This window comes from Podarcis raffonei, chromosome 6, assembly GCF_027172205.1.
Source record: "Podarcis raffonei isolate rPodRaf1 chromosome 6, rPodRaf1.pri, whole genome shotgun sequence".
Taxonomy (NCBI): domain Eukaryota; kingdom Metazoa; phylum Chordata; class Lepidosauria; order Squamata; family Lacertidae; genus Podarcis; species Podarcis raffonei.
In genome coordinates this window covers 48745303-48771690 of record NC_070607.1, presented here as the reverse complement: position 1 = coordinate 48771690, position 26388 = coordinate 48745303, and the positions used below count along the sequence as shown (strand labels likewise).

General features: G+C 39.8%; 1 protein-coding gene across 3 annotated transcripts; it reads right to left on the bottom strand.

The window, feature by feature from the left end:
* Positions 1-2207: 2207 nt before the first annotated feature.
* On the bottom strand, positions 2208-25602 carry AKR1A1 (aldo-keto reductase family 1 member A1). Of its 3 annotated transcripts, none has more exons than XM_053392639.1 (9): positions 25567-25602; positions 14831-14926; positions 11744-11863; positions 11207-11358; positions 10283-10478; positions 8648-8847; positions 7746-7818; positions 5158-5244; positions 2208-3734 (listed from the first exon to the last, which is right to left on the bottom strand). In XM_053392639.1, exons 2-9 carry the CDS (start codon positions 14918-14920, stop codon positions 3669-3671), a joined length of 984 nt encoding a protein of 327 aa, XP_053248614.1. In that variant the 5' UTR covers positions 14921-14926; positions 25567-25602; the 3' UTR covers positions 2208-3668. The 3 variants fall into 3 exon arrangements, with proteins under 3 accessions (XP_053248614.1, XP_053248613.1, XP_053248615.1); XM_053392638.1 differs by lacking the exon at positions 25567-25602 and adding an exon at positions 20915-21016; XM_053392640.1 differs by lacking the exon at positions 25567-25602 and adding an exon at positions 20901-20921.
* Between the last annotated feature and the right edge of the window lie 786 nt (positions 25603-26388).

Here is a 26388-nt window from a genome sequence, read left to right as displayed (position 1 = left end):
GTGTCTGCTGGGCAACCCCCTTCCTCCAGCGTTTTTTATAAGACCATTTGTGTTTATGTATCTTTAAAAACCAAGGTCCTGGATCACACCACGCATGCTTCAGGTGTGACGAATGAACACAACACAGGGCAGCTCCCGATCCCACAGAGTTCCGTGCATCAAAGTAAAGAGTGTGACCGGGAGCGGGTGGAAGTGGCGTGACTCACCTGACCCTCATCTCTGACGCCGGGGTCTCTACCGGCAGAGGGCAGGGTTAGCCTGGCAATGCAGTGGTGTCCCCAAGTGCCCCTCGCAGTCTTCGGCTTAGAGGGAAATGGAAACCATTCGCTCAGGCTAGGAAAAAATAAAGCACTGCGAGCGGAGGAAACAACGCACATAGGATAATACCTACCCAGGTCTTCCCTACTGAGATGTGTGCATACTGGATGTCATATTTCAAGCCCAGCAGACTGGGCTTAGAAAGTGATTGACCCAAAGATTAAGCTTCGTAGCTTTGTGAGGATTTGGGACCTATTTATCTGCGGTTCTCTTATTTTTCAAGCCTTGGTTCCCAGGCTACAATTCCCAACCTCCTTGACAATTGGCTAAGCTGGCTGAGCAATACTTACCTGCTGCATCACTAGCTCTCAATAACGTTGCTATTGATAAAAGATTGTATCTGAACATGTGCAGGCTATGTAGTCTCCCTAACAAGTATGCTTAGGATTGCAGCATTAGAAATTAACCTTACTGGTGCATGCCAGTAGCTAATTAAGACCAAGAAACTGACAAAACGTCAAATGCTGCAACATTTTTTCTGGTTCAGTACCAGCCTTATAAGAATGGCCTATTGTGTTCATTAGGCTTTCTTCCAAGGTCCACAATCTCCCTATGCAAAGTTAAGCATGCCTAAACATGTTTATTTCAGGGGTCTCAGGCACACCTAACTGCACAGGACTCTGCTGTAAGTGTGCACAAATTGTTGCCTTATGGGAGTAAACACAAACTGCTAACATAGAACAAAATCCTACTAACAATACTACTAGGAGTTGTCTCTAGAGAACAGTTAACAGCTCTTGAAAGCGTATATTACTAATAACTGGGTTAAAAACAGGACAGGATTCTGCACCCTTAATAGTTGTGTAGGGTGGAATTTTAGCAGACACAAGCTTACACCTGCTGAAAATTCTTCTACACAACTATTAAGGGTGCAGGAGCCTTATCTTGTATCTGGCCACCTAGCAAAAATAAGGGAAACTGCACTAGTAATAACAGCAATGTCTTTTAGGCACCAATAATTCCCAGTCAAAAGATACTGACCTAATCAGTATTAATGCAAAGTTGTCTAAAGATTACAGTTGAAGTATAGTTTTGTCTGTAGTTTGTTTCCACATCTTCTTCCATAAATTAAGTCTTGTGTGTGCTTGACTGTTGGCTGTAAGGCTTCTGTGAACCACCCACCAATCTGAAACTTTATGTTACCTGTTGTATTGTCATCTATGGTATGAACTTCAATATACTTTTTCAGTTAAGAGTATTTTTTTTTAAAGCTGAGTCTCATTTAAAAACAACTAGTGATGGAGAAGATTTTTAAATGAGTAGACATTGACATTGATTATGCAGCTAAGAACCTCATCACTGTTCTGCTATCAACAGCTGCTGCTCCTCTCTTGTTATTAGCTCCCTGCTAAAAGCTTCTACCTACCCAAATGTCATCCTGCTGGGTCTTTACTTTCATAGGCTGAATAATTAACTTCATTCATTAGATAAGGTAAATTGCCTGCCTAATGCAAAGGTTGTAGATGTTAGCCATGGAGGAGACAGTGGTTGTGGTGCACGTTGGCACCAGTGACATGGGAAAATGTAATCTCAGCCTTTTCTCCTTTTTTTGGCTAGTTTAACTTTGCACATCTTCTCTTCAGTCTCACACCATTTTTGATTCTCCCTTACAGCTTGCATAGACATGTTTCTGAAGTTGTGCACATCCAGAGCCTTCACACCTCCTTCCCAAAGCCCAGTGCTCAGTAACTCGAAGGGGTCAAATGTTGCAGAGGACCACCCCTGCTGGGTCAGGTGGGCCTTTGATGTGATCCAACAGGGTTCTTGTGTTCTTAATCTCACGTAAACATGCAGCAGTTGCTCACTGTATCAAAGAGTGCACTAGCTGCAGCACATTGCAACCTAGGTGAATCTTCCTTGGGAATAATTTCAGACATATACACACTTGCTAGCATATACAAAACTGAATATATTTACCAAAAAGACAATATAGGTTTTCAGACAAGGTATCTTAAGACCCCAACCAAGGGAATCATTATATCAATATACCCAGACAGCTGACAATTTTACTAAGAAAAATACTAATAACAAAACTGTTGCTTGTATTTTGGATCTGGATCCCTGAAGATGCAATATATGTCTGCTTCTAATTCAAAACGCTTTAACCTACTGCAGCAATCCGAAAGTTACCTTAAAAACACTAGTACCCCTTCAAACTCCAGTATAAGATACCTGTGCACATGTTTGAACATAATGTTCTTAGTGTATCAAAGTCACCAGGAATACCTGAGGATTTGATTGTTTCAGCCCCGCACATAAAATACAATTTTTCTATACAAGGACATCCTGAATAACACTGAGTTGGATTTTTGTAAGTTGAGGGAGGAGGGGAACAGGGAGCTAGAGAATATGAAAGGGAGTGGGTGACTGTGCTCCCTTTTGTAAAATAAAAAATAAAAAAAATCAGAATTTCATGGATGTAGACATTTAGCTTAATTACTTCTCCATGGTGCGGCACTTCACTGAAGGACTGCATAGCTAAATCCTGAGCACCACTTCGGCAGCAAAACAGCTGGTATTTCAACACTAAAAATAATTTTCAATCCCATCAATAGTACAATGTTCAGAAGATCAGTTTACAGTAGCTCTTATGAGGAAGTGGCTCTTCACAGGAGACAGACTAGCAAGTCCTCAGACATTTGGACTCCATAATAGACCTGTTTGCACGATGGGTCACTATGAGGTCTGACCTGTTACAGGATTCTAGTGATGATTAAGATTATGTGTACCCCTTTCTCTACTTTTCCCTCTCCCTTTCTGGTTTCTTTTTTGTTCTCTTCTTTATGGGAAAGAATAACAATTTAAAATCAAATAAAATTAATTAAAGAAGGTCTTCCATTACAAAGTACATGCATATATACATATGTAAATAAGGGAGGGCATTTTGGAAAAGATTGACAGAAAAATGTGAAAAGGTTGTTTTAAACTATCCTCCTGAGAGTTCATACACGGCTGGAGGAAATGGTTCAGTTAATACACAATGGGGTTAGCGATTTCCATCTAGCATTAAATGCAGTAGCAGTATCAAGCAAATTCTGTTTCAAATTATGTTCACTGTAAGCAGGCTTGTGATATTAGAGCACATTCAGTGTTAAATCAGGCTAAGACTGCTTGTCATAGCATAAGCATAATTTTGGACCAAGGTGGGACTTACAAACTTGTGCATTTATTTTTAATGCTTACACATGTCTCTTGCAATTTATTTCTATTCCTGTCATTCATTTCTTTATAAACATGTAGAAACAAATAAAGGCCACATACACAAAAATCCCAGAAACCGTCTTTTTAAGTCTAATAACCCATGGCAGTCTTGAGTGAAATTCTATCTTCTGTCTTCTAAACTACTGGAGTTAATAGGGATCATTGAAAGGATAGAGGGGGTGTCCAGCGTCCCTTGCAACAAGTTTGCCCTCGACCTGTAGAAGATAAAGATAAAGTGAAAAGGAAGTACAATTGTTACAGTTATTCTAGAAAATGAATGCTAGCTTTCAGGTGCATGTGCATAACCAGTGGGGAAACTGTCACAGCTGATAGAAGCTGACCAAAGGAGCAGCTATCTTCTATAGCAATTGCAACTTAAAGTAATAGAATGTTGGATATACTAGCAAGGCAAAATTAGAATTAATCCTACTGAGCTGAGTACGAGCCATGAATCTAATAAAACAGTATTGATCCCAATTTGAGCCCCTTTTATAAAACACACTGGCAACATGGGAGCATGCGGACAAGTCTCCAATGAAGATGACAGAAAGTTTTGAACGTATTTTGCATATGGTAAATTGAGATGGTTTATAGGTGTGAATACGATTACACTGGGGGAAATGGAACATGTTTTGAAGGATACACACACACAGAGCGCAGAGAAAAGGAAAACCAATAAGGGTGACAAGAGGGCAACATGATGCTTTTATAGAAAGCCTTGGATAATGTACAATAAGGTTCTGTTGATAAAAAATAGTTTTCTTCCTCATCTCAGGAGCCACTAGGGGGCATGCAACACAGGCAATACAGCTTGTACCATCACAAATGCAAATTTAAAAATTGCTTGTTCATTAAATATTGCATTAGGGGGGCGGGCAGAGAGCAAAAAGAAACCTACAGAACTTCCCAAGGACAAATTAGTAATTTATTCTCTTTATGCATCGCTCTTAGCAAGGAAAAATATCTGATCTATTTTTACACAGAAGGAAAATCCTCTGTATCTTTATCACATATCCTCCTCTACCAGGGCCAGCCCTCTCATCAGACAACCTGAGATACTTTTCTTGCTGCTGTTTGGAAAAGCACATAAATCTGACCTTTGAAGAATTTGTAAGTAAACCATTTTCAGTTTACCAAACGTGGTCTCTTTCACAAAGAGGAAGTAGGAGCTTTGAAAGAAACTTAGAAGGGGATATTTTAAAGATCTAACAGCCTATATTCCGACACTTTACTTTACTGCTCGTTTTGTGATTTAAAATCTTTTCTGGGGCTCTTTCACCAAAGAGTACTTGCCCCAAACCTGGATCTAGGCCATCCAGGGAATTCTCATTTTATTATTTTAATCCTAATTTACAACTAAAAACACCAACACATTTGATACCTGTTTTAAAAATTAAATCAAATGATGCACTGCTTGCTAGTCAATAGCATTCACAAGAAGTAATCGTGTTAAGTAAATAGCTTGTCATCTACACAATGGGTTACCCCAAGTTCTACTTCAGCTGTTTTGTTTGAATGCCAGTTACAAAGGGATAAATGAATAAGAAGGGTTAGAGTGTTGAACACCCTTGTGGGAGGCGAATGATACAAAGCCTCAATTATGGTGAAAATGCCTTAGAGAGCAAGAGGCAACATTACCGTAACCATTGGAACAATATATCGCCAGTTCTTATTCAGGCTCCCAATAAAGCTCATCTCTTCCGCTGTCAGTTTGAAGTCAAACACCTAAAACCAGAAGCAGATACTTTAAATAATAATATTTTTTTATTTATACCCTGCCCTACCCGGTTTAAAAACCGGGTTCAGGAAGGCTAACTGCAAATATAAAACATTGACTAAAATGCAACTTAAAAACAGCATAAGATACAACATAAAATGCAGCATCAATATCAATAAAATTCAAAAATTCAGGGGTCATTTTGGGAAAAGAAAAAAAACAACAACAGTCAGTAGACATCAAATGATCACCAGGGCTAACTGGCCAAGTTGGTCCTACTAGGGCCAGCAAGGAAACCAGGGAAGAATTTAAATGTGGGGTCTCATAAAGGGTTTATTCATAGAAGAGGAAAGGGAAAAGGGAATAGAGGATCAGGCTAATTCAAACTGAATTATTTAAGATATGATTTTCACTCACACTAATCGACAACCCTCTCTACCCTGCCTTTCTAGTCACAGTGCATTCCTTATATTGAGCAGGTTAGCATTAACCTTACATTGTGCAAAAGATGGACCATATAAGCATTTTCTTTACTTACTGCTATCTTATTTTTTTAAAAAAACAGCTTTAATCCACTATAAGATGTTTTCAGCTACTCTGCATTTCTGGTGTATAAGAACTTAATTCCTTCTGGAGGTCTGTTCTTAACCTGAAACTGTTCTTAACCTGAAGCACCACTTTAGCTAATGGGGCCTCCTGCTGCTGCCGTGCCGCCAGAGCACGATTTCTGTTCTCATCCTGAAGCAAAGTTCTTAACCTGAGGTAATATTTCTGGGTTCGCAGAGTCTGTAACCTGAAGCGTATGTAACCTGAAGCATATGTAACCTGAGGTACCACTGTATATGAAGTATGCTTCTTTTCTGTATCTCCTCTACTAAAGACTAAGTGGAAAAGAAACAAATTTTGCTCCTCAGTTATCAGCAAATCTCCTTAAGGAGCTGAATAGCAGAGATTAGGTGGAAGTAACTCCCTCTGGGTTGACAGGAGGCAGAATTAAGATGGATGACTTCCTCCAAAAGCAAGGTCTTCCTTGCAAGGAATTTATAAAACAGACCCAGCCTTTGGAAATGAGACAGAGAACCATTTGTGCACAGCAGCTTGCAATGGAAAACAGACACTAGGTAAACCCTCTCTGCTCACAAGCTAAATAATTTCAAATAGCCTGCCCTACAACCCTTGAGCATGTAATAAAAGGCAGGACAGGCTATTATTGCCTTCCTCGAGGTAGAGGGCAGTTTCTTCCTCAATAACAGAAGCCTGAATTTGTTGCTAGACCTAAGAATCAAATTCCCTAGGGAAGACTTATTTAGTGATATGAGGCTTGGCTACCCTCCACAAATCTTCAGAAACAAAGATGACCAATGAAAAAAGTTCTGACTTCCATCAGGGAGTTCTCATTCGTAGGCTTCTCAAATCTAGTTAAACACCAGCTGAAGGCAATGGTGACTGGGTAGTGGTGAAGGGGGGTGCAGCAGGAAGAACTCTCATAGGCTTCTTCAGCAAAACCAGTGTTGCCCAACACAAAGCCCTCTCATTCAGTAGTGAAGTTGGAACGAAAGTTAAATGATCTGCTTCTGAGAGAGTTCCTGTCCAGCTCATCTCTTCACCTGTCCTGCCTAACTTTGCTATGCAGGAGATGGAGTTGCTGTCACTGTTTGGTAGTTGTCATGCAATTTTTGTGTTTTGTTTTGGGTTTTTTTAATCTCAAGCAAAAGCAAAACCTGCCGTCTTCCTTGAAATGAAGGTAATCTTAATCCTGCCTACTGTCTTCCTAGAGAGTGGAACTTCCTAGTCACTCCACTCCAACACAAACAATCCAAAGCATTTGGGAGGATCTCCCTGAAAACACTTTAATATTGCCAACATGATTCTGAACTTCATTTTAATAGCACTTGAAAAGCCATGTTCTGGCTTAGTGATAAAATTACGGAGTAATTTTTCAGCAATGCTCTCAAAATGGGGGGGGGGGCAGAGATTTATTTTTGCCTGGACTATAGAGAAAAGCCCTGGAGAAAAAGATCAAAGATTATGATGAACTCATTTAAATCCAAAAGGAACATGCACAATTAAAATTGTTTGAAGTGAGGCTTTAAGAGAATACAGCCACCCAAATCAAAGCTGAAAAGGAAAATCCCTTTGAGGCACTGGAAACAGATGGCAATGAATGCACACAATTGAGGGTCAGCTTCAGCAGACTGAACATGTAGATTACAAAGACTGGATGTGCTAAACTAGTATGCTCCAGTCTCTAAAAATCAGATACCCAGATAAGCCTTTGCTGATACATATAGTAGAAAAAGAGTTGATCAACCACTGCACTGTGTGGCTGCTGCACAGAATGAACTGGAACTGGAAAATATGCATGCATTGGCTATATAAAACTACTACATGGTAGGACCACACCTTACTTAGACAATGTCAGTAAGGACAGACAGGGAGAACAGAAGCCTTAGTACTGCAAGCCAAGGCAGTGCTGTTTCTGAAAGGCCTGGCAGGAGGCCTCACTCACCTGGAGATTCTGGAGTATGCGAGCAGGAGTAACGCTCTTGGGAATGACGACCACTTTGCGCTGTACTTGCCATCTATCAGAGTTAAAAGGAGAATCTGTGATTCCTAAATCCAAAACAGTCGATCCAGATAGCAAAATAGTATGTGCCACAGCCACTGCTGCCATCCTCGTTGTTTCTGCAGGCCTCTCATGCCTTCTAAGGCATCTTTGAGGCTCAGAGTGTGACACAGCATAATCTTAAGAAGACAGAGCTCCAAGCTCTGGGAAAGCTCAGTTGTTGGGGAGCAAGACAGAGCTCCAAAACAGCTCCTTTAAGAAAAACCTCAGAATGGATTCTCAAAATGAATGGTTATTTTTGAAAAGTTGAGCCCACTTGGGCCTTGATAATGCTTGCAATATAGCCAAGAAATCCCAGCATATTCTCTGATATTACGTTCTCCTTTCTCGCTTGGGGAGCTTTTGTTTCCTCCAGTATCTCTTCTCTTAAAAGGATCTGACTCTATCTTGAAGAGTATTGAATCCGCTTAGAGCCTACCGCTCACCATAACCTTTCAGCCTTTTGAAGAAATGGGAGAGGCAGCTGAAAATGCTTTATTGCCATTTAGAAACCAAAGTCAGCTAAACAGACCATTTTGGCTAAAACAAGGATGAGGAACCTGTGGACTCTCCAGATGTTGCTTGACTACAACTCTCAGCATTCTGGACCACCTGCTCAATTTGCTGGCTGGTTAGACAGGAGTTGTAGCCCTGCAACAGTTGTCCAGGGCGGGCGGCAACTGCAGAGGTTTCCCACCCCTTGGGCTAAAACAAAGTTCATAGTGAATTCACACAGAAACCAAAAAGATCCATTTGTTCCAGGAGGTCCTCACCATGTCCTCTACCAATTTCTAGCCTGCTATTACCTGAGCAGAATCTGAGCGGGAGATTTGCTGTATTTTTCAGCTAGCTTTTTTATCCCAGGTTCTTCCAGCAACACAGGTTCATCTGGGTGCTTCCACATCCGGTCAGGGGAACCAAGAGGGCTGTAAGCAGTTACCACCAGCCCTTTCTGATGGCAGTGAGCTATCAGTTCATTCTGGGCAAGGTAAGGGTGACATTCCACCTATTTAAAAAAGCAGTATATAGTAATGAGAAGATTGCTAAAAGTGGGGAGGGGGAACACCCCCCTGCACTGCAGAAGCAGGAAAGGCAGGTGCAGGTCAATTCATATATAGGCAGAAACAGAAGTATGGCATTCACAAGCCACATAATTTCTGCTCTTAGAGGAAACCCTCCCACTTGTGGCATAAACATGCTCAAGCAGAAGTGCAAGATTGATCACGGTTGGGGCTGGATTAACTGGGAGTAGAATAACCCAAGTCACTGACCATTTCTTTATCTCCACCCTGCAGGGGCTGATAACATTTCCTTTACTACACATACTAGCTACAATCTGCAATCTGTTTATTCTGCAGCAGTCCTGCTTATTTTAAGACAACATGCAGATAACACACTCTCCAGGCATAACAGCTTTGAAAAACCATTTATGCCATTATAGAATTTTTGTATAAAAAAGTATATATTTTCTGAAACAATCAAGTTTTGGCTTCCCTTCCTTTCTCAAGACACCTGATCTTAAGGATCCCTATTGCTTTACAAAATGCCTTCTATTACCAGACTCTCGTTTGCAAATACTGTAAGGAATGCTGTGAGACCGGTTGTGTCATGCTGAAATCAATGTTGAAAGGAGAACATTATTAAGAGAGGGTTTTTTAAAACAAATGTCTCTGTTGCAGAGGATCATGCAAGCCACTCAAGAGTCTGCAGCACTACACCACCCTTTCCTTTGCCATAAGAATTCTGGTTATTGATCACATGTTTTAGCAAATCGTTGATAGCACTTCACCAGGATCTATCACAGTTAATTCTCAAACTGGGTACCAGAACCAATAGTATGCTATGAAAAATAAGTACAAAGATAATTAATGGCTCAAGTGAGTCTGAAGTACCCATTCACTCAAATGATCACATCTTTTTGTCAAGAGATTCACTATAAATGCATCACTTCTCCCTCCACTCCTCATTTTCTGCCAAGGAGAATACAATATGTTGGGGGCCCAATTTAAATTAGGGAAATGGAGTGAGGAGGAAGAGTCAAACCTCTTACTTTAGTACTGCTTCTTCAAAATAACAGCCTCAAACAGCATGGGCAAAACTAAAAACAAAACCACCAAAGGAAAGAGAAATCTTGATAACGTAAGAGTGGGAAAGCTGGGCTATTTTGATCGCATTTCTCATATTAAAAGGAAACCAACCCTTAAGAGTAAACAGTCGCTTTAAGTAAAAACTGCAAGTCCCAACTACTTGAACCTTTCTTAGAAGAGTCAAGCGGGGTTTTTTGTACAGGACGTTCCATTCTGCAGAGGCAGTTCCACGGCACAGCCACCCCACGCCCAACAGAAACAGAAGCATCCATCCTTATGGCCCACCTTCTCTCCCCTGCCAAGAAAACCATCTCAGAAAGTAACCTGCTCCCTCTTTTTCTGCATCTGCCTTACCTGTAGCACAGCTGGCTTTACAGAAGCTATGCCAAGGATATCATCAATCTGACGGCTATTGAAGTTTGATAACCCAATGGCTTTCACCAGACCCTTTTCCACTAGCTTCTCCATCGCCTTCCAAGTTTCTTTGTAGTCAGTGTAGTCATAGCGCATTGTGCCATCAGGATTCTTGGGGAAGAGGTTGTCCCCCCGCCTATTATAAAAAATGTGCAAAGCAAACAGATAACTAGCACAATCTTAAGTCTATTTAAGTTCAACTCAGTAGAAGCACTGCTAAAATCCATGTCATATGACCCAGATCCAGATCCAGCTCTTCTCCTTTCCCACTTACAATGTGGTCAAGTAGTTGATATGATATTGTTAACTAATTGTTAACTACAAACCAACCCATATAAATTTATGGCCGTATAAATTGAGTTATGACTGACCATCTTAGGCCTTGGAAAAGTAACTCCTATAAATCCACAGCTTTGGTTATAACAGCACAGAATCTAGAAGCTGGCAAAGAACAGGGTGGGGAGCCTATGGTCCTCCAGTTGTGGTTGGACTACAAGTCTCACAATCCCTCACTAGTTGGTTGGGGTTGATGGGAGCTAGCATCTAGCAACAACTGAAGGACCACAGGTTGCTTTTCAATAGGCCTCTTAAGAATTCGTTTTCATTCATTAGGCTTTTGTTTCCTCCCTTTTTTCCCCTTTGCAAAAGAAAGAAGAATCTCAAACCCTCAACAGTGAAGGCAAACAAAATGAACTGTGTTTGCTGTGTATAAACCTGAGGAACAGAAGGGGCAACAGGGCTGGCTCATCATTCTGTGACAACAAATTCCTATCTGTGCAGATGGTGAAAGGTATCTGACCCTCCCATACCCTCTAAGTGCTGCTGTGGTTTCATGTTCCACATTTCCTTCCTACGGACACTCACTCGAAGGCGTGTGGCCAGTGCATGAGGTAGAGGTCCAGGTACTCCAGTTTTAGATCTTCCAGGGTCTTCTTTAGAGCTGGCTCCACATCTTCTGGGTGGTGCTTGGTGTTCCATAACTTGGAAGTCACAAACAGCTCTTCCCTCTTAATGGCCTTTTAGAAAGAATGGGGAAGGGAATCTTTTCAGTGCTCAAGAAGTTTCTCATCCCTTGATTAAATTTTTGTGTGTGCCTTCTGTGCTATTATGCTAAGGAAGCTTCATTTCCAGAGTCAACAGAACAACACAGACATCTTTTTAATGTGCCCTGTGAATTTTTTTTGCAGCAAAAGGACATTTAGCAAAGGGATAGGCAGAATGTCAAAGCAACAGAGCCCACTAACACACAGCAGGCAGCAGGAACAATAGCTGATTGCCATCTTGGTAGGTTTATATGGAGATGTAATTACACTTTGTAAGCAGAGCCAATCTGAAATAAACATGAAACTTCCACCCACCCAGCCTTTTTGCAGCAGCAATATTCTCGCTCCTTTTTTTTACCTTGTCATTTCCAACCATCTCTTGGAGAGCATCACCTATCTCTCCTTCATTGCTGTAAGCCGGAGCACAGTCAATGTGGTGATAGCCAGCACTAAGGGCATATTTTACTGCCTCCTTTACCTGTAAGAAAAATAGGGAGATTGTTGAATAAGAATGTGGAGACATCTGCTTCATTTTAGCCGACGGTGCCATTCCAAATCTACAAGAACTTATGACAAAAGGCCTATACATCTTGGAGAAAGTTTCATAATTTTATAAAATGAGAGATTTGCACTTTTTTATCCTTTTCCCTTTACACTTTAAGGTGATTCATGCCAAATAGCAATGTAGTGTAGGGGTGGTTAGAATGTCAGACTAGAACCTGGGAGACCAAGGTTCAAGTCTTCACTTGGCCATGAAGCTTTACTGGGTGACCCTGAGCCAGTCACTACCTCTTTGCCTAACCTACCTCACTGTGTTGTGGGGAATAAATGAGGAGGGAAGAATCATGTATGCCACCTTGAGCACTGACATCATTTAACAGTGAACACCATACACATACTACCACAAGTCGCATTGTCTGGTTGCACATCCACAAAGAGATAATGTGTATGTAAGTGATTCTCAGCAAGGTCAATACATTTTCTCTCATTCTCTCCCTGTCCTCCGCCCACCAGAACTATGCCTATTTTATTTTTTTAAGCAATGTTTTTATCCAGTTCTCCAATGAGAAGAACAAACAACATTTAGCAAAGGTTTCAGTGGCAATAATAGAATAAATAATATACCTAGATGATGTTTCATCTGATAAAAGCTCCTGCATTTTTTGTTTGAAAGGAGATGAAACAATATTCACAAAAGGATGATAAGAGCCTTTGGTTTTAGGTTTTTGTTAGGGTTTTTTAAAAAAGAAAAAGATCAGAGCCTCTGATGACTCTTAGATTTAATTTCCTTTTGCTTATTGGAAGCCTGGGCAATGGATAAAGTGTGTCACAAATGCTCTGATGTTCTAAAAAGCCACATTAATTAGAAATCAGTTTCCCTTAGTCACAATGATAAAATAATTCTGTTTCCCTCACTTTAAAACCAGCTGCAAGATTTTTCTTTCCTCTAGTAATGGTGACCATAAAATGAATCATGCCAAGGCTATTCAGAAAGTGGAGACATTGCTATAAATACACTGTGAATGGAAGTTCAGCTTATTAAATTATTGCAACACACTTCAGGTTACACAAGGCGTTGTCATCACTAAAGAAAAATTAAATGTGGTACACTACCAAATGAGAGCAATTCTACCGAAGATGAAACTTGCAGATGCCTTTAAAACTTTGTAAACTGCTTTGAGGCTTTCATTTTGTTTAACAATCAAGTTGTATATACATTTCATTTTATAAAGTAAAATAAAGACAAATAAAGCTTTAAAACATGTTGTTTAAATTGGTTGTTCTGTCTCCACCTAATAAGCATTGCAGTTGCAATGTGATTAAGAGCAGGAGAACCAGTTTTGGCTGCCAGCAATTATCAATAAATCATTATTTAGATTTTAAACATTTAAAAACACATTATGCAAAAATGTCACCTCCATTATCAGTGCCTGAAGATATTATTATAATTATCATTATTAATTAAATTTGTATACTGCCCATCATCTGAAGATCACAGTGTGGTTCACAACAAAAATGTACAAAATGAGAACACAAAATACAGAGAACAAACCAGTAGCCCCCTCCCTTCCCACAAACACATTTAAAATACCAAAGAATGTTTAATCTCATTCTGACTAAGTTTCCTTCAGCTGGCTCCCTTTTTTTGTGCAAAGGAGAAAGTGAATGCAAAGCTTCATGCCTTGTGACTGGAAATTAGTCTCTCCTCAGAATCCATGTTGAAGCTACTCTATTAGTTACAGGAAGGCAAAATAAAGAATATGTACTCCCTGCTTGTTGGTTCCTGATAAATCCTTATTTCCCACTCCTCCTAACTATTTTTCTTCCAAGTTGAGGGAAGAAAAGTATCCTCCCACGAAGGCTGGGTCAGACAGAGAATGAGACAAACAGACTGAAAAAGAGACTAATTAAATTAATTGCGACTAGTAACATGACTGGCCTCCCTTCAAAGGAATATTGGACCCCACTAAGTTGTAAGAATCTATAACTGCGCTGAAAACCAGAGCCAGGAAATGGCACTTCAGTGAAGTGGAGACTGGCTGTTTAATAGGACCTATAAAATTTATGCAAAGTGGGTGTTCTTCCTCCTTCTTTATCTTGCTTTGGAATGTGCAGAATCAATCAGTATAATGAATAAAAGATGGTGCAAGAGAATTCAGAGGCAGAGACAGTTCCAACCTATGTTCAAATGGACAAGCAAAGATGTGGATTAAGGTCACATTCATACCACATGGCTTCCCCCAGAGAATTCTGGGAACTGTAATTTACCTCCCACAGAGCTACAATTTCCAGAAACGCTCTGCAGGTCTGTGGCTGAGGTAGAATTTGACTTCTGGACTCTTCTGTGATGAACCTCAGCAGCACATCTCTCACTGCTAGATGAAAGTGAATCACTAAGTCATGCCACTATTGCACATGGACTCAGACTCAAGTGGCCACTACACCAAACCCATCCAACATCTCTGCCCCTGTCCAGCTAAATCAGAACATGCATTGCTATATCTACATTCAGGATAGCCATTTCAGTTCAATATCCATTTGTACTTTCATATCAAAAAGAGGAAGGCAAATGAAGAGAGAAGGGGGAGGTGCAACAAGTAGGTTAATGCTATCCACGCACAATCTCTATTCTTCATGACTGTTCCACTTGGATGAACACATTTATTCAGTATCATGCTTAAATGCCAGAAAAGTAATTGTGCTCTTCTCTATTACACCTTGCTCCTAACACAAGATGCATATGTCTGAGGAAAACTCCCGGTCATTTAATCACAATTAAGAAATCGAAAAATGTTCTATCTGCACAGAGTACATACAGTAGCTTCTGGTCATGCAACCTCACCTTTCTATGCAGCCACAGATTAAAAGGAAAAGAAAAAGAATCAATGGTTTTAGCATAGAGTTCTAGAATTCCCCTCTCTCAAACACTAAATTCATGGCTTACCTGTCCAGCGTCACTCTTCCAAGTACCCAATCCAACAAGAGGCAGCTTTTGCCCAGTATGAAGCAAAGCATAGTTGGCCTCAGAAGACATCTTTACCTAAAATAAATGCAATAATAAAAATATTAACTAGGACGCTATACCAATTTGTTTCACTACACAGAACAGAATGTGTAGTAGACTTGATATTATTCTTATTTAAGCTGAATCTGAGAGAGTGGAATGCAAAGTGTAAATATATAATAGGATGAATTATATTACATTTTATCCATGTAGAAAATTTAAATCCTGCCCTTCCATGGCAGACTCCATGTTCACAGTGGCTTACAACAATTTAAAAACATCTACACAAACACACAAAAAATAAAAATCCATATTTGGACAATACCTTTATTAAACCAACAGCATATTAAGAGGAATCACTGTAGACGTAACCTGCAGGATGGGAGAGTTGTGCCTTTGCTGATAGTACTGTAAAGACAGGCTTTCCCTTAAATAAGAGGTGCAGCTCAAGTTATTCTTTATAAATTAGAAGAGCTTGCTTTATTCCAAAAAGTGAAGCATGGGTGCTGCAAGTCTGAGTTTAGAAAGGACTGACCACAAGGATTTAGGCATAGTATTCCCCAAGCTCATACCCTCTCCTTCCCCTATCATGTACCTTGGGATGTAACCTGAAGATAACGTAAGTCTGTGCACTTCAATGAATAAATCTGTGCATAAGCTGGCTGGCAGGTCTGTACCTGTAGCCTGATGCTTGCTTGTTATCAGAACAAGATATCAGTTTATCTTCTGACAAACTTAGAGAAGCATATAAAGCCAAGGTCTCTTGGTCTGTCCCAAAGCCACGGTCAGAGCCTGTTTCATAACAAGCAGATCTACAGAGCAATATCAGGTTTTCATTCTCAACTTTCTGTTCGCTGTCCAAAACTTACACAATATACCACCATTAACTAACTCCTTCCCTGTTTCCTTCACACCTATTGCCTGAAAGTTGCAGATTCAATGGATTTTTATTCAGATGCAGGTTTCACTGAATTCAGCTGCAGTCTTACTCCCAAATGCACGTGCATGGAACTGAAAGTAATTAAAAGGCATTCTGCTCAACTCTTTGTTGGATTAGTTTAAGGTAAAGGAAAGGTAAAGGACCCCTGAACGGTTAAGTCCAGTCAAAGGCAACTATGGGGTGTGGCACTCAGCTCACTTTTCAGGCCAATGGAGCTGGCATTTGTCCACAGACAGTTTTCCGGGTCATGTGACCAGCATTACTAAACCGCTTTGGCACAATAGGACACCGTAACGGAAGCAGAGCGCATGGAAACACCATTTACCTTCCCGCTGCAGGGGAAGGTATTTATCTATTTGCCTATTTATCTATTTGCACTGTTAGGTTGGCAGAAGCTGGGACAGAGCATCGGGAGCTCACCAACCTTCCGATCAGCAAGCCCAAGAGGCTCAGTGGTTTAGACCACAGCACCACCCGCGTCCCTTGACTTACTGTACGTGTTTGTGCTGATTGAAAAGTATTTTGTTTATGAAAGAGGAACATCCTACAATGCGATCTAAAAGCTGCTTTGCTGGCTGAACTGTAAAAGGAAATTATGTTTCAAGAGATTCCAGTCTCGTCAACTTCCTCAGCTTTTGCTGAGATCAGCTGTATAGCAGTGTCCCATGAAACTGCTTCCTCCATTTAAGCACCAGCTCCTTTAGACAATTAAGGCAGGATGAAAATTATATTCCTACTTTTACTATTAAATTTCTAATAAAATAATCATAAATGCCTATTGGTTACTGCCAATGAGGAAAATGAGCTTAAGTTACAGGGCCTACGTGCAAACAATGGCTTGGTGTGCAGAACTAGTCTCCCTCTTTAAAACTCTTATCTACACTATATATTCACAACACATGTATATTCATAGCTTCCCTGTCTTTAAAATCATAGAACTAATTGTTAACAATGTGGTGACAGAGGAATTTAAGATAGAGAAAGGGACACGACAAGGTTGCCCAATTTCCCCACTGCTTTTTATTTCGGTCCTGGAGGTTCTGCTAAACATGATCAGAATGGACCAATTGGTTAAAGGTATACAGGTCGGAGCCAAACAGTACAAATTAAAAGCATTTGCAGATGACTTAGTATTGACATTACAGGAGCCAGAATCTAGTACTAAAAGAGTATTGGAATTGATTCAAGAATTTGGTCAAGTTGCAGGATTTAAGCTGAACAAGTTAAAAACTAAGGTTCTCGAGAAAAATCTAACACCGATTGAGAAAGAGAGGTTTCAGAAGGAGACAGGTTTAGCATTGGCTAAGAAAGTAAAATATCTGGGGGTTAATATGACTGCTAAGTGGTGCCAAAGAAGGATAGAACTTTCTTTATGTATGCTACAACAGCAGCAAGAATACTTATTGCAAAGTATTGGAAGACACAAGATCTACCCACCCTGGAAGAATGGCAGATGAAGGTGATGGACTATATGGAACTGGCAGAAATGACTGGCAGAATCCGAGACCAGGGAGAAGAGTCGGTGGAAGAAGATTGGAAGAAATTTAAAGACTATTTACAGAAATACTGCAAAATTAATGAATGTTAGAATGATGTTGGAATGAAGTTAAGTGGTTTTAGCAGTAATGCTATAAAGGAGTATGAAAAAATGGATTGTTAACAGGTGAGAATGTAAAGTTATAATATATTAAGATAAAGGATTAAGATAAAAACAAAGAGGGAAAGGATTTGCTGAATTAACTAATTGAATTGGAATACAAAAAAGGGAGGTGTGAGGAGGTCAGGGAAACAAGTAAATGAAAGTCAAGACATGGAAAGATTGATTTGTTTTTTAATTGTTTTTATTTTTCTGTATTTTGTATTTTTTTGTTTCTTTTTTTTCCTTTTTCTTATTTTTGTAATCTTTTCTGAAACTTTAATAAATATCATTTTAAAAAAAATTAAAATCATAGAATAGAATCATAGAGTTGGAAGGGACAAATATATATATATAGGTGTGGAGGACAATCCTATACATAATCATAAGCAAGTCCCATTCAGTTTAATAGGCTTTTCTCCCAAGGAAGCATGCACAGGTTTGCAGTGCAACCCTATACATGATTACTCAGAAGTAAAGTCCAATTGAATTCAATGGCATTTACTCCCAAGTGATTATGACTTGCAGCCTCAGCCTCAACATTATTCCTGGGGAGGTCCTTGAAACCAGCATGCTAGGATTCAAACTCATGTACAAAGCTAGCATATTAACCACTTGGTTACAATGATTCATTGTCCTTTGAAAATATGACATGGAAGCCTTTAAGAGGACAACCAGCAAAGAAAAGTACATGTTATTTTAAAAATGCCCAAGAATCTCATTTGACAAAGCATAATTAGCACCTATATGATTTGAATTGTGCACTTCAGTATACTAGCAGAGGCTGATGAGCAGACTCTTGGGCTGGGGTACTGTTTAGGGTTTTTTTTTTGGAGGGGGGTCTTGTTGCTGTTGTTGCCAGTTATTTTGTGTTTATTTTAGTTCTTGTGATTTATGTGGAAATTATTCCGTATGGTTGTATATTTTTTGAATGTTTTATTTATTGTTTATTATTACTTGTGTTATTTTGCAGTTCTGTATTTTTTTCATGTTGTAAGCTGCCTTAAGCATAAAAAACTGTGGAAATGTGGCATACAAATAAAGTTATATATGCACTGTATGTATACTATTCATTCCAGCTCTGCACTTTAGATATGATACACATTAATCTAAACTTTAACCTGGGGCAAGTTATAATATATAATCAGTAATTTGATCAGTAGATGCCAGCAGTTTCATCCTATTTCACCTGACACAGAGGCAAATAAACCCAGTTCCAACTGCAGCTATAGTGCATAGATTGCAGAATTAAAACAGCAAAGGCTATAATTGATTCTGTTTTGAAGACAAGTTATATGAATTTTTTCATTTATGCTTTGGTCTAGACATCTCTCCTAAAATTATTATCCTTTAAAGTGCATGGTTTACAAAGTCTATCATATTACCAAGAGGGTTCAGGGTTACTCTATACAGTGGTACCTCAGGTTAAGTACTTAATTCGTTCCGGAGGTCCATACTTAACCTGAAACTGTTCTTAACCTGAAGTACCACTTTAGCTAATGGGGCCTCCTGCTGCCGCCGGAGCACGATTTCTGTTCTCATCCTGAAGCAAAGTTCTTAACCTGAAGCACTATTTCTGGGTTAGCGGAGTCTGTAACCTGAAGCGTATGTAACCTGAGGTACCACTGTATCTGTAAAATAGAAACAGAGGCTGATAGTGACTTTTTTGTTGTTTAGTGACTTATCCAACACCATAAAGTTAGTCCAATCTAAGTTAGGAACTAAGTTCAGGGTTCCTAGGAGCTAGTTTAACCCACCACCAGCCATGAGGCCACACTGGTTCAAACTGCTTGCTTTAGAAAGCAAGTACAGTCCAGCAGATATAATAGTGGATTTAGAAGCGCTGACTTTAAATCACTGCTGAACAGACTTGGGCAAAGGGCACACAGGACTTTGGGCGGCAGGGGCAGGAACAGTACAGAAGCTGTCCAAAACAAAATTACCAGCTGATAGTATTACAAGTAATAGTTGATTCACACAACATTATTGATGTGACAGTATCTTCTAAAACATATGAGCTGCAGTCTAGTTTGGGGTGAGAGAAAAGACATTCCGTGAGAATGCACACAGCTCTCTCCTGCAAGTGAGGGGAATGGGGTCCTGAGGGTGCTGTTGCCTCCCCACCCCAAAACTCAACTATCAGCATATTTGTGCACTGAGCAACAATCCTATGCACACCCAATTTTTACTGAACATTACATACGCAGGAGGAAACTACAAGTCTAATTAGTTTGCACACTAATCCCAGAAAAAAATGCCCTCTGGTTTTACTTAGCTTTCTTCTAGACAAATTTATGATTAGGATAAAACCTACAAAACTTTTTCTTTAAACACTCTGTTAAATGGTTTCTGAATCAGTTTGAATTGTGAATATGATCAACCAGAGCAATTTAGTTTTTTCAGTTTAGATATAATTGAACCAAGTACAAATTGAGGCAGTCTGAATAATTGAGACAGCAAAATAATTAAGAGAACTTGCTCAAGCAAATCTTCAGGGAATCCCTTAGCACCTCAACTTGCCATAGTGCTAATTGTTACACCACACTCCTAGCTATTGGATGCTTGTCATTTGCCTCAAGGTTTATTGCAACCACTTGCAACAGAAATGCATGGGGAGTGGGTGGTTGCTGGCAAGAGAACAGTTTTGCCCAGAGGCATGTGATACAAAATGTAGGCTCCCTGCATTTTGGTAGAGAATCCCCCAACTATGTTACTGTACCTCCATTTCAAAATTAAAAAGGCATTGCACTCAACCCACAAACATTAGTAGTTTAACCTTTTCTGTTTCTCCAAAAAAAAAATACGGTTTACCCATGCAGACATTATTGGCAGGCATTACCAAGGATTTCTAAACAGGACTGCCAAGGGGTATACTAAGCTACTCCGGGGTGGTGCGTGCTCAGTGGTAGTAATCTCCAGGAAGAGTGGTTACAGCACCCATAATTAAATATCTGTTAAGCGCTGCAAAGTACACTACAGGCACGGTTGTACTGGTGTGAATACATGCATCGCCTGCCATAGTTCTTAATGCAGCCAGATATTTCTACACCTTCACGGGGGGGGGGGGGGCTACAGCTTTCAATGGGACTTATTTCCAAACAAATACTGTATACGTAACTCCTATGCACACTTAGTTGGAAAGAAGACCATGTGGAACTCACTTCAATGCAAACACGTGTAGTTTCACTCGCCACGCATAATACCACGTTGCGCTTAATGCACGTTAGTGGTACACGTTGTTGTTGTTTTCCCCCCTCCCTCCTTCTGTTAACAGTTTTTCCATCCCCATGCCCACCAAAAGCGGAAGGGAGACAAAATAAAAAAAGCAGAGCCTGCGGGACAGGAGCGATTCCTCTACTTTCTACCCCACCTCCTGATTATACACGAATCTGACTGACGCCAATCAAGCCAGGCAAAGCAAGAGATTAGCTAACCACGGGAAACTCACAACCAGTTTGCAGCGCGCCACGTCCTCGAGCGCTCCCTTCCCTCACCGCAGTTCAAAATACTGCACATCGACAACTCCCCCGGCCTCCAACTTCAACGTTTCCGTTTCCGGGTTTGATATGTAACCGTATACTCCTCACTTTTCAACAGTTTCCAGCTCACGTGGGTGCGATGCGTTAACAGTTATTGCTCTGTATTCCCCCTCTTTCGGAAAGGCTTTGGTAGAATTAAATCGCTTCCATTACAATCTGGCAGAAAGCTTTACTGAATAAAGTTTTGGGTATACTGTATTATCTACGACAGTTGGGGTGGACTTGCCTGGTCATGCTGCAACCAGAGTATGATAAAAGGGCAGGATCCCAGGATTGCCTAATCTCAGTCAAAGATAGAAAGATGTTCATAATTAGATAAGGAATGTGGCGAAATCTACTACCAGGATTGTCAGTGGTAGCAATAACAAACAATGCCAAAAGGTATCTTTACTCCTGCCTGACTCCATTTGCAGCAATTCACTTACACGGGAGAAATGTGCATTCAAGGGCATGATGAGACTGGGACTAAAGGCCTACCGGTAACTGCCTACCTCTGATAGTTTCAGTTTCTTTCAGATTTGCTGGTTGCAACCTATTTGTTCCATATAATTTAATAAAGAAAACAGAACATTTCCTTGTCTGAATAGTTCCACCCAGTGCTTTTTTTCTTAAAAAAAAAGTTTAGAGGTACTCACATTCTCATACTCATTTTGAAATACTGCCTCTCAATGAGGCCAAACTTAGATTCACAAAATGTTTAGGGGTATGTGTACCCCTGCGTCCCCCCAGAAAAAACATTGGTTACACCCCTTTATCTGCACATACCCCACCTTATATTCTACTTCCAGTCATGCTTGAATCCACTGGCTTGAACCCACTCACATCCATTTTTTAATGGTAAAGCAGTTTGTGGAGGTTGAAGTGTGTAGTCCTGTCACGGGTCCCACTACCACCTCACATACATATGTGTGCAGGTAGAGCTCTTGTTCCACCCATGGTTTTTGGGATCCTACACACACAGACACACACACCCCAGGCTGTGTAAATATATATGTCAGTATATGCCAAGGGCTCTTCACGTGAATGCAAAATGCATAGCTGACAGCAAATTGAACTACACAGTACTGACGCCGCATCTCCCACATGCATTCTTTCGATGTGTGAATGGGCTGAAGTGACACGTCCCTCCTCCCCAGTATGACAAAGAAATAAAATTTATTAAGTGTTTGTAAAATACAAACATTTCTTCCTTATCTTCTCCACCTATCATAATAATAGGCATTGTTTTAGTCATAATTGCACAATGTGGTAAGGAGTCAGATCCCTTGGCAATGGAGGCTGGGTCTAGTCTCTGGAGCAGGCATGTTTTGCCTTCCCCACACAGTTGTTTTCAAATGCAGTACTTTACCTTTCTCCACAGGTAAAGGGACCCCTGACCATTAGGTCCAGTCGTGGCCGACTCTGGGGTTGCGGCGCTCATCTCGCTTTATTGGCCGGTCCCTTTATGGGGCGCTTTTGTAAACCTCATGCCTCTGGTGACATTGCAAAATCTTTTTCTCAGATGCCTTTTGAAACTACCCTCCTGTGTAAGCAACTCGGCTATTCGCTTAGAACTTAAGACCCCCTCCTTAGAGATCCTGATGTGGAGACATGCCTTTAATTACTGGCTGTCCCTTTGGCATAAATTGCCCAATTACCATCTTATTCAGTGCCTTTGGAGAGATGAATTTACCAGCCCATGGGCAACAAAAATCCATTCCAAACTGTTGTCTTATGGAATCTCTCCTTCCGATATACTAAATTTAGATCTAATTACAGCAAAAAAGGTCATCAAACAAAGATTGGAGGAGGTTGATTTGCAACAAAATCTTACTACAGGTGGAGGTACATGTTCCCCGATAAATCAGGGCATTACATTTAGGTCCCAGATACCTCGATATCTGTCTACCTTATCGGTTGCGTCGCATAGATTCGCTTTTGTTAGAGCCAGATTTAATGTGTTCCCCTCAAACGTGCTGAGCAATAGATTTTCTAACGGTAAAACCTCTGTTTTATGCGCATGTGACAACAAATCAATAGAATCCCTTTATCATATCTTGTTTAATTGTCCTTTATATATTGTTCCCTGATCAAGGATTCTGAGTTCAATCATTTTGGAAACTGTTGCTAAACCACCTGAATTACATCTAGCCTATCTACTCCAGGACATTGACTCTTATAGAACATTACAGGTTGCCAGATTCCTGAATTCAGTTCTTTCATATAAAAGACTTCATGGAATGCTGCATGACTATTAAAAACTAGTAAACTCTATCCACCATCTTTATATTCAAGGCCACAATATGGTACATCTAGAGATTGTATGTAACATGAAGGAGATTATGCGTTGAAATATTTTAGTTGATATTTTAGAATGTAAAATGCTATTTTATTTATTTATTGGTTTTACCTTGTGGGCTTATAGCTGAATAAAGTATTATCTATCTATCTATCTTTCTCCACAGGTGTGAATAGAAATAATTCATTTATATACTGTATACAGGTAGCCAGATGCAAGAGGATAGGACTCCTGCACCTAAGAGTTGTGTGGATAAAGGAATTTAAACAGACACCAGGCCTCATTTACGTAGATGGGTTGGAGATCAAGAATGCAGTACCAACCATGCCTACTCAGAAGTAAACCCTACTATATTCAGAGTGGACTTGCTACCAGGTAAATGGAGTTAGGATTGCAGTCTCAATCTGCTACTTGCTTCTGACAAACTCAGCCATTGATAATCAAGTCTATATTTGTCCCCATACCCCATGCCTTGCAGGACATCTTAGGGAGAAGATAAGGTTAAGAATTAAACTACACAAATCTGGATTGGAATCCCTAAAATGGCTGGATGGCATCTTGTACAACTCCTTCCAGCAACTCCTGCAGCCAAGCTGGTGCCCAATGTATTGCCCTGCTTTCCTTTGGATCACATCAGCGAGGCCAAGAAGTGGGGCTTGTCATCTGGGCAGGGCCAGATTAAGACTTTTAGAGGCTCTAAGCACTTAAAATATTTTGGTGCCCCCATATATATCCAATTCATAATATGAACCATAATAAATTATAAAATAGTTAGAAACACTGTATCTTGGTATACAGTAATTCTTATTATGAATGTAGTTCCTGTGACCCTTCATGAACTCCCACTGAAGAGATTATATGGCTCACATGAGGAGACCACTGGCATATGAAGTAATTTAAGGAGATAAATAATGTGCAGTAACACCTGCATTCTTCTCCCCCCACCCCGAACCTGTTGTAACATTAAGTAGAGTGAGGAAGCAGCCTCAGACAGATGATATTGCGTGTCATGAAAGAGTAGCAAATTTTTAGCCATTTAATGTATTGTTATTGTATTTTTACTGCAAGGGAGAAGTACTACATGTGGGATTTTCTGCCTCTGGTGTCAAAATAACTTGGCCAGCCTTAGGGATTGGGTGGTGGTAGTGTTTTTTGATTTGCTTTTTGCATCAGGCAGCAAAAAGTATTGTACTGGCTCCGGTTCTTTCACTTAGTTAAAAAAAATTCCAGATTGTTTTCTAGATCTCCCTAATTGATACTTTTAATGGATAGTTTCTAGACCTCTTTAGATTATGAATTTACACAGAGAGATATTATATAATTTACATTTATGAATAAATACATGAATACATTATTTCCTTTTGTATAGGGAGTTATATGTAACACATTCCTTACTATTTTGCACACTTGTACATGTGGCTTGGACTTTAGACATTAATTCTGCTGTTACTGATTAATCCATCATTCCTTTCCCCCCTCAGATTAGCATTTTATAGTCGTGAATTTCAGATACACTATTCAAATCATATAAAATAAAGTTAAACATAAACCAAAAAGATAAGAATATCATCCTGTATAATATTATGCTTTTAAAAGAATTAAACACTGAGTTTCAGATAATTATTATTGCAACACAATCCATAAAAAAATCATAGTGGATCAGTTCAATCATCCTTCTAATATAGCACAGTGTTTCAATACTAACCTTGGTTACCCAGTAAGCCTCAATGAGTTCAAACCTACTTGGAATTGTGCATTGAACTTTTTGTGTGTCTTACTTCTTAGTAAACATTTATTGAATTAGTTTGCCCATCTCGTTTTTCCTCCTCCTGGATTGTATAATCACCAGTCCTGAGTGTCGTTATTCCATAATATGTACTAATTCAAACTGTTGATTTTTTACAATAATGTTATAGCAGCATGTATCTGAGAAGTAGCATAGCATTAAAACTGAAATATTGTTTCAATAAATGTTTAAAAAATGGAAACACTGACATGCATTTAAAGGCAACTGGGACTTGGGGCAGGTGTTATTTGCCTCTGAAATGATTCATTATTCCTCTCTCAGTCGACCTTCGTGATTACTGTAGTCATTTGGCCCAAATCCATACATCTCAGAGGTACAGAAACAAATCCCCATTTGGCTTCTCACATGATTACTTCTCCACAGTGTTATCTGTCTCTTGGAATCAAAGTAAAAAAGAAATATCCCAGAGGAAAGGAACAGAAAAGTTGCATAAGGAAGAAAGTTGAGCAGAGAGAAAATAAAGCAACAATAAATACCTGAATTGAAGAGAACAGATGAATAAGTTATTCGAAGTAGCATGTATGAGCCACTGACAAGATAATGGCTCATGTGAATAAGACTAACTAATAAATAGCAGAGGTTTTAAAATAATTAACCTTAAAATAGGAAAAATAGATTATCCAGTAACATGCCACCTCCCTGGTTACAAGGAAATATGGCACTGGTATCTTGCAAACACTGTTGATAATGTTGTTTTTGGCTGAATCAACAAAATACTGAGTTTCTGTTTGCTTGCAGTTACAGCTTAAGTGACTGAAAATGTGGCTTTATTTGGTCTTGCAGGATAATGTGCACATCAATGGTTAATAATAGTATATGCCTCTGAGCGTAAAGTAACATTCTCTCACCACTAACAGCCCAAGAGTAATATAGGATTATGAACAAATCCACATCCAGGCAACTCCCATTTTATAAAACCTGTTTGAACAGAACTATTGGGTATTCAGTGTTGTAATTCCAGCAGAAAACTGACTTAAAGCAATTTTATTGAATTTTATACTACTTACAATCAGTGCATTTTCTAGTAAAAAATTAGGTGCTAATTTTAAAATTCGGCTTTGTAATTCGGAATTTATGTGATGTGATTTGATTGGTTGGTTAATAAAAAATATTTTTTAAAAAATAGGTGCTAGTACTACTATGGGGATGTGGGTGGCGCTGTGGGTTAAACCACAGAACCTAGGACTTGCCAATCAGAAGGTTGGCGGTTCGAATCCCCGCGACGGTGTGAGCTCCCGTTGCTTGGTCCCTGCTCCTGCCAACCTAGCAGTTTGAAAGCACGTCAAAGTGCAAGTAGA

Excerpts from the sequence above, each read along its gene's own strand:
- AKR1A1 (XM_053392639.1), bottom strand. The coding sequence starts at position 14,920 with ATGTCTTCTGAGGCCAACTATGCTTTGCTTCATACTGGGCAAAAGCTG. Across the intron at positions 8,848-10,282 it reads TAAAGCCAGCTGTGCTACAG|GTGGAATGTCACCCTTACCT; the intron begins GTAAGGCAGATG and ends TTTTTTAAATAG. Across the intron at positions 7,819-8,647 it reads CCCGCTCAGATTCTGCTCAG|ATGGCAAGTACAGCGCAAAG; the intron begins GTAATAGCAGGC and ends TAACTCTGATAG.